At 42.1% G+C, this 12,625-nt stretch overlaps 1 protein-coding gene across 1 annotated transcript in view; it reads left to right on the forward strand.

The window, feature by feature from the left end:
- The window catches only part of Fras1 (Fraser extracellular matrix complex subunit 1), a 337,326-nt gene that overhangs the window by 205,271 nt on the left and 119,430 nt on the right, over positions 1 to 12,625 (forward strand). Inside the window, exon 29 of the mRNA XM_037208856.1 lies at positions 9,738 to 9,891. Within this exon, the coding sequence (XP_037064751.1) occupies positions 9,738 to 9,891 (154 nt within the window). The remainder of the gene's footprint in view (positions 1 to 9,737; positions 9,892 to 12,625) is intronic.

A 12,625-nucleotide genomic window follows, 5' to 3' on the forward strand; every position in this document is an offset into this window, starting at 1 on the left:
CTTCCAAAGCCTGTAGTGGGTTTCTGTGCAGCCCTTACCAGCAACTCTCATATCATGGTTTCAATCTGTGTTTGGAGCTGGGCTCTGAGCATTGTGCAATTTTGAAGGAGATGGCATAGGGTGAAAGGGCATTTCTAGGATTTTCCCTGCTTTGACTATCAATACAAAACAGAAAAAAAATAGGATTTAATTCATAAGGGCAGGGGAAGGCACAAGGCACAGATTTTTAATTCCTTGCAGGCCTTACACCTCATGAGTCCCGTAGGGCAGTACTGGGTCTGTTGCTGATTCCTGACAAGTGAGTTGAGGTGGTGACCTTTCTCCCTGCACCTTCATGTCCCTCCATCTCATACAGCACTGTGGCTCCCTAGCCAGGCAGTGATGCGTGACCATGCACAGAACTGTGACACCGGCGCCCTGAGCCTCAGCATCATGTGCTAATAACCAGTTGGCCATATCCATGACTGGAGTATGCAAATATCTACTACTTCTCTCTTAGGAATTAAAACGTTTCTTTCTACCTTTTCTCTGGGTCTTTTTCTCCTGCCCTGATGGAAGGTTGGAGTATTGATTGTATAGCCTCATTGCTTCTAAAAGAAATTATAGTATGAGTAGAAAGGCTTTTTGTTTGTTTTTTAACATTTACTGGACACTAAAACTTGGTGTGAATTATTCCTTTGAATCTTCCCATTCATTCTGTGGTGTTTGTACAATTATCTCTAATTTACCGAAAGAGGAAACTAAAAAAGAGATTTAGAAATACTCATTTTCACAACGGTTTTGAGCTCTGGAGCTAAGATTTCATGTCAAATGTGCCAGCTTCTCACACTCCTCCAGGATACTCTTTTCACACTGGCCTCTGGTTTTCAATATTTTAGGCATATTGAGTCTCATTCCCTTGATGAATTAAATAAAGATAAAAATCTATTCCTCTCAGTGTCCTGTCCAAGCAAGGGCCTCATACCTTCTGGAACCTTCCCTCAGCATTTACCACAGCTTGGTACTAGAAAGGCTATTTATAATCATAGGTCTACTGGGCTCAGGAGATAAAACTCGTGTGTTCCAGTGTCTGGAGGATGTGTAGTTGGATGTGATTGCTTTCATTCTAAGAGCCATTTCTGAAGATGGGTCTGAGAACTCTTTCCCTGAGGCTGCCTATTCTGGAGAAGAGCCAGTTACTGGCTGGTACCTAGTTGGTGGTGTTAATGGAATGGACAAGGATGTTGTAAATCCTTATGAATAGATACCCAAGTGAATCCCTATCTTGTTCAGTGGAAAATTTAGCCTGTTTTTCTAGTCCTCCTCTGATGAAGGAACAGAAGGAAGCTTTGTGAGAGGTAGTGTTGATTTGTTTCACCCTCTGAGCAGAGCACTTTTTATGTTTTTGTTGGACGGGTGGCTGTAATGGTGTAATGGCTTCAGCAAGATGCCTGGTTATGTCTCCTAGATGGTCTGTGCCAGGTACCAAGTGCCCAGGGCCCCTCTGCTGTTGCTGGTGCGGCTCTTCTGGGCTAAGCAAAGGACCTGTGAGTTCGGTCCTGTTTCACCCAAACTTGGCCTGGCGGTGAATAAACTCCGCTGCCGCTTCCAGGAGGATGCTGGGCTACAGTGGTGAAAATTGAATCAGGAATGATGTTGAAACATGTTTAACTGGGGCAGGAGGCAGAAGGGGAAAAAGGGTGAAAAAGTAATGAAGAATGTTCTGTTGAACAGGTTTCATTAATTGGGTTAATTAGGTAGTTCTCCAAACCCAAGCCTGCTAGAGATAGATGCTTCTGAGGAAGTTGCTCATCTTGTAAGGGCTACAGTGTGGGCAGGGGACTTTGCTCTGTTGTAGATGGCCCTTCTGCTGGATTTTCAAGGAATTACCTGCTTTCTCATTAACCACGGTGCCTCTGGAACCTGTGCTTTCTTTCCACTGTGGCAACCAGCTTGAGAACCTGACTGACCTCCTTTACTGTTTGAGCAGCTCTTTGGGACAGTTAGCTAATGCTTTAATGTTAACAGTCCCCCCAATGCCATAGTTAGAGCTGGCTGGAAACCTGTCTCTGAGAGTGCTCTGCTGTGGCATTGCCGGTACGTAGCTGAAAATGCCCCATTGTGTTCCCTTCAACTTCACTCATGCCTCCCACTAGTGTTTTTATGGGGACACAGTTAGATACGATTATTTGTGTGAATTCCAAATGTCGGTGGTGTAAAAACGTTTGATATACGAGTGAGCATGACCAAATCCCCTCGGAATATCAGTTTTCCTTTTTGTGCAGGGAGCAATTTAGCTTGTTCAATCCATTGTCTCATAAGATACACACTGGGAAAAGTTTGACTCACTTAAGATTGGATTCTACACCAAGCAAAGGCTGTATGCTCCTGACTTGCGATGGCAAGCCTCTGAGCTCTTGCTGACAAACACGAAGCCATGCTACTTAAATTCCCTTTTCTCCTCTTGCTCGCTCACCTCACCTCCTGTCTTCTATGCCACTTGTTCTTCCCTTATGTCAAGAATGTCCAGCCACATTAGAGTGTTAAATCTATGGTGTAAATGAGCTCCTGAAAATGAAGGTATATTTTTATAGAATAAGTGATGGGGGAAAAAAAGACTATCTAACTAACCATTTGCTAAACAGTAGAGTTTTGAAAACTTTGATCTGGAAGATTGGGCCCAGAATTGGGCTATGGTATCATTCGAGCGGAAGTTCCATTCTTTATGACTCAAATTTCATTTGGGGAGGGGATGGCCTTTTGTTTTAGAGAATGGAGGCTTCTGCTTTTACTATGGTTCACAACATTAATGTTTTTACTAGTAATACAATATGTAATGGCTAAGTTTTATTACCAGCATTTTTATGCCTATTGTTCTATGAAATGAATTAGAAGAACTATTTAAATTTAAATCACTGTTTTAACCACGTCCTCAATTTTACTCATTGGGATTTCATTGCCTGCTAATGTACTCTGAGGGATGCATAAAACATCAGAGGGCAGGATTGTTCAACTAGTAAAATAACTAATTTATTGAGCTGATGGGGATATGTAATGGAGAGAAGCCATAAGGAGAAAAGTAAATTCCAAAATGTCAACAATGGGGAAAATTACAGTAAGAGTCAGCTTTTGTACACATTAGCCATAGAAAAGATTTTATGTAGTCTTCCATCCATCTCTTCTCTTCCTAAGAGAAAACAATAAAAACAACCATGATCAAGATGAATGGGATGATTAGTATTTCTTTTTCCAAACAATAAGTAAAAATTAAAAGCCCTACATGTTTCATATTTATAACATGACGAATTTGGAGCTATGAGCAGGGAAACCATCACCACTTCCGAGTCATGCATGGACACCATCACTTCCCAAGGTCTCCTGTGAGTCTCTTTACCTTTATAGCTTATCTTTCTGGTAAGGATTTATCATCAGATCTGCCCTCTTAGCAACACAAAGCAGTCCACGCAGCATCGGTAACCTTCGGCTGTACTGTATAGATTTTCAGAGCTGACTTGCTTTGTGGAACCGAAGCTTCACACCATTTGACCATTCACCTCCATTTTCCCTGTTTCCTGTCCCCTGTCTAGTCCCATTCTGCTTTCTTTGTGAATCTGACTGTTTTAAATTCCACATGTAAGTGAGAACACACAGCTTTTGTCTTCTTCCTGTGTCCAGCTTATTTCTTTTAGCTAAATGTCCTCTAAATCTCTCCACATTGTCACAATTGCAGGATTCCCTCCTTTTTATAATGACTGAATAATATCCTGTTTTTCTTTGTGATTTGATGATTGGGGGACCTGGGTGCCTTGATTCTTATCTCTTTGTCTTTTCTATATCTACTGCAGATTTAAAATGAAGCTTACATAAAGTTCTGAAGTTACAACAGTCCATTTTAAGCTGATACATCATTTTCAATCACTTATTGCTCTCCACTCATATGTGTCCTTGACCCCTGATACTTAGTGTCACAATTTATGGCTTTGTATATAATCAGTCCTACTAACAAATTTCTATAGTTATAATTGTCTTTAATACTTTTGTCATTCTAAGATATATATATATATATATATATATATATATATATATATTCATAATTCTGTAGGGAATAATGGCATAGAAAATACAGGCTGTGCCTCTTTAGAAGAGACAACAGTTTTTCCTGAATGTGTCCAGCCTGGTGTTGGTAGAGTTCATGGATTTAGAACTTGTAGGAACAGTCAACTGTACTCTGCTCTGTAGGTGAGTTTTCACATTGCTAATTAATATCCTTTCATTTCAACTTGAAGAACTCCAGCATTTCCAGTCAGCCAAGCCGTGGTCAACAATACTCGCTTTGGTTTGTTTAGAAAGCCTCTCTTTCATTTATGAATGACAGCATTGCCAGTGAATTATTCTTGGATTTCAGTTTTATCTTTCATAGCTTTAGCTGTATGATTCCACTCTCCAGGCATAACATCTCTGTGCTGTGTAATCTTGCAGTCATTGTGTGGGGTTCCTGCAGAATTCTCTTTCTGTTCACTTTTGAAAACTTGACCATCATGTGAATACTTTTTCAGGCTCAATTTGCTTTGAGTTCTCTGAATGTCAGTGATTTGGGTGAGCATTTCCCACCTCAGATCGAAACGTTTTCTGTCATTATTCATGTACATTAACAAGGGTCTGTTCTTTATACTTCTGTTCTTCATTTTTTTATTCCTCAGACTAGATGGTTTCAGACGATCTGTTTGCGGCTCACTGATTCTTTTTTCTCTTTCAGTGGGGTTTTCTGTTGACGCTCTCTTGAGTTGTTAATTTCATACATTGTATTTTTAGCTCCAGGTTTCTGTTAGGATTTTTGTTTTTGTTTTTTAGTGGTTGTTGGCTTTGGTGAACTTCCATTGTGTATTACTCTCCTGATCCATGTTTAGGTTACTGTCTGTGTCCACCTGTTACTTGTGCTTCTTTGAGAGCACTGTTTTGCATTCTTTGTCGTGTAGTTCATAGACTTCCATTTCTTTAGAGCCAGGCCATGTAGCTTTATTTTCTCCTTCTAGTGGTATTGTGTTTCTTTCTTTCTTTCTTTCTTTTTTTTTTTTTTTTTTTTTTTTTTTTTTGGTTTTTCGAGACAGGGTTTCTCTGTGTAGTTTTGCACCTTTCCTGGAACTCACTTGGTAGCCCAGGCTGGCCTTGAACTCACAGAGATCCGCCTGCCTCTGCCTCCCGAGTGCTGGGTTTAAAGGCGTGCGCCACCACCGCCCGGCTGGTATTGTGTTTCTTTGGTTATGTTTCCTGTGTTCCTTGAAATTATGTGTTGCTGATTGTGTTTGAAGAAGCAGTCACCTTTACTAGTTTGTACTGTTTGGCTTCCTAAGAAAAAGACTTTTGGCACTCAGTTCCAGCTAAAGATTTTAAAGCTCTTTCAAACACGTAGCCTCTGCATACATCCATTCTATTCCTTTGGATCTCTCTTCTGGGGAAGTTTGAGGATTTTAGGCCTTTCTCAACACTGCAGAGCCAAGCTTTGTGCTGAAAGCCTCCACTCTCCCTATGACAGTGCCCTGATGTGTTCAGGCTACCTATGGACCGTGTGCTGACTGTAGAGTCTCGTGTGCTCTGTCTACAGAACACAGAACTTTGGCTGTGAAGGGGGCTGTGTGGAGTGCTGCCAGTGCTTCCTGGCTAGTTGGGGGTGTGTCTTAGTTACTTCTGTATTGCCGAGATGAGACACCATGACCAAGGCAACTTATAGAGGAAAGAGGGTAAGTCCATACCATTGTGGTAGTTTGAATCATAACAGCCCCCTTCATATATTTGAATACTTAGTCATCAGGGAGTGACACTATTTGAAGAGATTAAAAGGATTACAAAGTCTGGTCTTATTGAAGCAAGTGTGTCACTAGGGGGTGGACTTTGAGATTTCAAAAGCCCACACCAGGTTCAGACTCCCAACCCCACCTATGAATCAGGATATGGGTCTCCATCCGATGTACTTCTCCAACACCATGCCTGCTCCTGCCATGATGATAATGGAGTAAACCTCTGAAACTGTAAGCAAGCACCCATGCATGCCTTCTTTTCTAAGTGTAACCCTGGTCATGGTATCACTTCACAGTAATAAAACAGTGACGAAGACAGCTGTCAGGGTGGGGAGCATGGCAGGAGGCAGGCAGACACAGCAATGGAGCAGTAGCCGAGAGCTTACATCCTTGTCTACAAAGACAGAGAGAGGTTATTGAGAATAGCATGGGCTTTTGAAACCTCAAATCCTGCCCCCAGTCACAGACCTTCTCCAACAAGGCCATACCTTCTAATCCTTCCCAAACAGTTCCGCCAACTGGGAGCCATTACCACTTAAAACAGGGAAGCTACAGTTAGAATATCTTACGAGGTCAATGGACAGGAATCTTGGTGAATTATATGAGTTAGTTACTGTGGCTTTCCACTGCATGCTGAACTTCACAAGGTTGTTACTGAAAATCCTACTTCCTTTCCTGCTTCTAGAAGTCCCAGAATATTTAGCCAGCTCAGGATTTGGCCCTTGGATGCTGTCTCATGAAGCAAAGGATTCTCATGTTTCCCCTGTGGTTCTGAGAAGTTAGAGCATCTCTCTCCAGGCACTAAGCTGTATCATCTTGAAGGAAGATGATATAGGGGAAAATGATTCTTTCCTTCTTTTTTTTCAATTCATCTATTCTTGGGACTTTTGTTTCTGTTTTTTTTTTTTTAATTTTTAATATGAAGCATACTTTTACTTTTTAAAAATTAGCTTATCAGGGCTCTCCCCATCTATCACTCACATGTCTGTGTTAAAGTTGGTGGGTTTTTTGTTTGTTTGTTTAACTATTTCTTCCAAATGGTGAGTGATTTATGAGTAAGGAGTTCACTTCTACTACCACACCCCGCCCAACGCACAGAATTCTTGATCTTCACCCTTCTCCATCTCATCATTATTTTCTCTTAAGCTTCATGAAATACCTACACAGCCTCAAGGAGACCATAAAAGGGTCTCTTTATGTAACCTAGGCTGGTCTCTAACTCTTAATCTTCCTGGCTCACACTCTCCATTGCTGGGATTGCAGGAATACGCCAGAATGCCTAACCAAGCTTTTTTTTATTTCTTTTTTTTATTAATTACATTAATGTGTATTGATTTATTGCATTCATCATATTATGTCGTGATACTACTGTCCATTTGTAGGACTTTTCCATCACACAAAATAGACATTCTGTACTTAGGAAATCATTGCTCTATATTCCTTTCTTCTCCATCTTGAGATAATGTCTAATCTTTCTGTCTCTATAAATTTGTATATTTTTTTTGTTTCTGTTTTTGTTTTGTTGATGTTGTTGTTTGTTTGTTTATTTGTTTTTCTCTCTCCATCAAGGTGCTGGAACCTCTTGGTTAGACTCCAGGATTCCTGTGAAAGTACTGCCTTTTGTGGGTAGTTGTTAAGATTAGAGTTTCTGTAGGAGTGTAAAGACTGGAACCTTCTGTTCTGCGAGCTTGTGATGTCAAGAATTATGTATCTTATTCCGAGTAATTGTTCCTTTCTTCTTAACTGCTGAAAAGAATAATTGAAAAATGGAGGCATTATATTTTTAGAAGAAACATCCGGAATATTGCTATCTATCCTGAGCTGTACTCCTCATGAATTGGCATGCCTACATGTCTTCTAGGCCATTTAAAAAGTGAATATTCAGTCTTATTTGGCAGATCAAGTGTAGGACCTGAGTTTTGTTTTTCTTGTTGCTGTTTTCTTTTGTTTTTGTTTTACATCCTAATAGGTTCCCAGGTGCTACTCACAGAGCACACTGTTCCTAACACTGACTTGTAAGCTGCACTGTCACCTAAATGGTGGCAGTCTCCCCGGGAGCCACAGAGAATGGCAATGACAAAGGGTGATGGAGATGGAGACAGCACAGAGCTGTCCGGGAATGTGTGCCGGGGTCACAGTGCTTACTGCCTTGGAATATGAAAGCTGCACTGTCTGATTAGTCCAATCATGTGGTCATTGGTGCCTAATTATCTCTACAGCCAAAGTCAGAGTTGACTAAGCTGCTTCTATTAGAAAGACACCTAGCAGTTTGAAACCCCAGGCCCAAGTGTATCATGATATCTAAAGCTGTCGCAGTGAGAACCTTTGCTTTCAGAGTTTGGACACATTATATGCAATGTTTTAGGCGTGCCTTTCATGTTTCTGTAAATACGTTATAACCATTTTTAAAGGGGAAAGTTCTCTGGACTTTTGCCACTGAGCATCAACCAAAGTAGGAAGGAACCTTTCTCTGTTCTCTTAGACATCATTTGACTCCATTTTGGGGGTGTGGGTGTGGCGGAAATATCCTTGGCTGCCTTCTAGGTGTAAGCTATACAAGTGTCAAGTAACTGCAGAACAGTATCACCTCCCCATCTGAAAAATCTCCTCCTGAGAGGGTGTTTGCTCTGTCGTTTAGTAGCGTATTTAAACGAAACAGTAATTTCAAAAGACGTCCCTTCCAAAATGCCCAATTTAAAAATACTGAGTTCTCCGCTTTGCGAAGTACGAAACCAAACTGAGGACAGAACACAGGCAGCCTCACTTGTCTTTTTCTTGGGGAAATGTCCGTTGGGAGGCTTAGGAAGAGGGTGCATCAGGGCTGGCAGTGCTTTGTAATGGCTTCACTAAGCACATCAGCTGCCTTCCCTGGGCTGCCGAGCTGACTTCCGGCAGGATACTCCAGCTCTCGCTGCCTCACTTCCCATCAGTCCTGAGGCCTGTTGACTCTGCCTCTTTCATGGACTTCGACTCTTCCTTCCCTGCAGTTACTCTCTTGCAGACCTCCATCTTCTTTACCCTGAGCCTTTGCACGGATGTGTAAGGTGTTTTCTCCGACTCCGCCTTCATCCGGTGTCAGTCACTGCGGTTTCTTGTCCGTCTGCTCCATCTTTCTAACGCAGGCTGGTCGTCTCATTATGGTGCTCATCCCATTGTCTTTCCTAAATGTTCCTGTTTCCTTCCCCGGGTCTGGAAGTTAAATCGAGACTTCAGCACAGCTGCTGTTGCTTCTCCTAGTCTTCCTTAAGATGCTGTCGTCTTTGATCCCACTTTTTCTAGTTGCCTAAGCTCTACTGGTACCCAACATTTGGACGTGTTGTTCCATGCACAGCATATTGTCTCCATTTTTGCCTTTGACTAATAAGCTAGCCCCTCTGTGTAGAATCTGTTGCTTCACTTTTCTTCTTAGAAAGCCACATTTTTTTTTTGTTATTCAAAAAAATGAAATGATGTTTCCTTTGGAAAGTCTTCCTGAGACCTCCATTCTCTCTTCCTGACACTCCCTCCTCACACTTCTTACAGAGTGCCATTGTGAAGCATCTTGTTCTTCCTGTCTCCCTCATGAGGCTACACGCCCTGCTGTTGGAGTATTTCTATCTCCTTTACTCTAGTGAAGGAGCTGGCGTAGTGTATGTGCTTAAGGAATCACTTGCAAATAATATGTAGTGGGTGAGGACCGAAAAACAGGCAGGAAGACAAATGGAAGAGAGAAATGGAGAGGCTTAGTATCCTGAGTGATAGAAGTCACTCACTGAAGATACATGAGAAGCGAAGACAGACTGTGACCACATTTAAGTATATATAGACATATGCACATACCACACACAGAGTCCACATGTGGCCCACGGTGTAAGTCTGTGCTGTGGACTGCTCTTGTTAGATGTTCTCTAGCACCCATCCGCCCTGTGACTCGCATTTTCTGAGTGTGTATGGACCCAGTGCTGTATCTTTCTTTCATCCCAGGATGATGGAGCTCTGCGGCTTGTGACTAACTCCATGGTGTGGGTTCCAGAAGGGGGGATGCTGAAGATCACCAACCGAATCCTGCAGGCTCAAGCTCCAGGTGTCAGAGCTGAGGATATCATCTACAAGATCACACACGACAACCCCAAGTTTGGTAAATGTGTTTCTTTGGTGTGATTTCATTTTGCACTCGGGGGTTAGGACTTGGTGTTACCCTGTGTCTTGCAGCAAGGCTGTGATTGAGATAATCTGAGCTTTCTCATACCTCATACATCTCATTGAAGGACAGAGTGGCCATGATAGCTGTCACACTGTACACTCTTGTGACTACCGAGGGACTGTGATAGCTGTCACACTTTATACTCTTGTGACTACCGAGGGACTGTGATAGCTGTCACACTGTACACCCTTATTTGAGGACTTTGTCAGCACATCTAAGACAATAAGACTCGTTTTGTGTAACTTTATTTTGCATCTGACGTTAGGGTGTGGCAGCTCTCTGGCAATCACTGAGCTAACACGTGTTGTATGACTTTCAACGACCAGGCTCTCAAATGCAGCCTTTATCCTCTCAGGCCCATCTTCAGACTCCCTATTTTTTTATTTAAAAATTTTTGCATTTATTTATTTATTGTGTGCATTCAAGAGCACATATGTGTCCACGAAAGCATGTATATGCCCATGCATGCCTACCATACTGTTGGAGGTCAACTTACGGGAGTTCGTTCTCTCTTTCAGTCATGTGTGTCCCAGGGTCAAACTCAAAGTTATGAGACTATCAAACTCCTTAGCAGCCTCCTTCACCCCCTGAGCCATGTTACCAGCCCAGGCTCTTAGTAAGGGTTAAAAAGAAGTAGCACAGAAATATTCTTCCAATATTTACCATTTTTACTTTTCCAAGAAAGAGAATACCTGTAATCACCTAAGGTGTTCCTGTTGACATCAACTGTAAATGCTGTCTGGCAAGAGTTAGGTTGAGGTATTGTTTATAAGCGACTCCCCAAGAACAAAGTGAAGCTTCTGAGTGCTGGCAGCAGAAGCAGTCTTTGCCCTTGCCCAGAGGCGAGCCGAGGGCAATGTGTGTCCACCCCGTCACTCACTCTGGAACCTGATGCTCACAGTTTGGGGCTAAGATGGCAGCCAGCAAGCCTCCACCCGCACAGTGCTGGGATTACAGGTGTGCTTGAGGCCATGACTCACTCGTTAACTTGGGTGCTGGGATTTGAACTTGGGTCTTCATGCCTGGGCAGCAAGCCACCTCTCCAGCCCTTGACTAATACTCTTGAAGAGAACTGTTCATGTACCTGTGGACTACTGTTGCTTGCTCTGGGTCCGTTTCTCATTTGGGGGTTAGGGTGTGCTTTTTCTGCATTTGATATATTGTGTTGGGGATACGTGATGTTGCTGTTTTATTGTGGTTACATTAACTTTAATCACGTGATTAAGGGGACCGTTGCCCAGTCTCTCCACTACAGTTATTCTTCTCCCATCTTTAACTAATGAATGCCTTGTTGCCAGTGCACGTGAACTGCTGAATTTGAGCGAGGTGACTTCTAAGGCCTTTTCATCTCTAAATGCCTCTGACTCTGGTGATTTATTAAATCCCCTAACTTTATTATGATTATTAAAAGCCAGAAATTAAGCCCCCAGATTCCATAGAAACAGCCCAGTATTTCATTAAACATTAAACAGAACAACATCGAATTAAATGGTTTTTAAGAAGATGAAAGTTTGCTATTTCAGCTAAATAAGTGCTTTACTAGAACCTTTTCTACCATAACTCTCTTAATTAACTTCTCACGAACATAATCTCTGTATGTCTGTTTCTCCCTGTTAATAATAATCTAATCATGGTACCTTAGAGAACCTTCAAGTGTGAAAAGGGTGGTGGGAGCCAGATACCCACAGAACTCAAATCTACTTACCTCTCTCTGTCCTGGTGAGATGTACCTGTGGCCCTCACCTCACGGTTCTGGCTGCCACGTGCTCCCGAGTCACTTTAGAACCTTTAATGCGGTTCTAAACCTTCTGTGGAGAACTGACATTGGAATGGAACTGAGCGCAAACCCCTTGGATGGTGTGAGTGTGAAGAGCTTCACTTCAGCCTGCATGATGGTTACGCCTGCAATTCCAGCACTTGAAAGGCTGAGGCAGGAGGCTTGCCACTAGTTTAAGATCCAGCATAGCTTGGATTACACAGAGTGAGACAGGGACCAAAAAAAAAACAGAATTTAACCACTTCCAGACCTACCATTATTTTCAAATACATCTCAACCAGTTGATTGACATGTGTATCCTTAGTGCCTTTGTAGAGTTGAAAGCAGTCTAGTAGTCTATCGAAGTTCCTTGGGCATCATTTGAGAGAATATCACTTATTCTAAATCACTATAACTCTAAATTATTTATCATACTATAAGAAAGTATAGTAAAAATGGCCCTCAAACCCAACATAATTCATGGAGATTCAAGTGAGATTTTAATTCTAATAACATTAATTTTTCTCTTTTTAAAATTATTCATTAAACATAACCTGCAGTATCCAATAAATCCCAGACAGAAGTGACTCTTGGTTTTCAAGCATAGAACTTTGCATTGGAAATGTGTCTTCCATTTTTTGGTACTATCATGGTGAAAGCCGTGGTTAGAAACTACACACAATGTGAGCTTTACCTTCTTTGTGAGTGTGGCACCAAGCCCTCGAAATTTCCCCTGCTCTTTTCAAGTTAGTGTTCCCAAGGCGCCTGCCTATCTTCAGTGCATCCAGTGTTGAACCCTCCCTCCTCAATGCACTTGGCCTGTCCTTCTGTACTGTGCCCATCAGTAGCAGCCACTCGGCCTACAAGATGGACTTTCACTCCATCCTCTCTTGTCTCCAGAGCTGTGATTGG

Source organism: Peromyscus leucopus, chromosome 10 (genome assembly GCF_004664715.2).
Source record: "Peromyscus leucopus breed LL Stock chromosome 10, UCI_PerLeu_2.1, whole genome shotgun sequence".
Taxonomy (NCBI): domain Eukaryota; kingdom Metazoa; phylum Chordata; class Mammalia; order Rodentia; family Cricetidae; genus Peromyscus; species Peromyscus leucopus.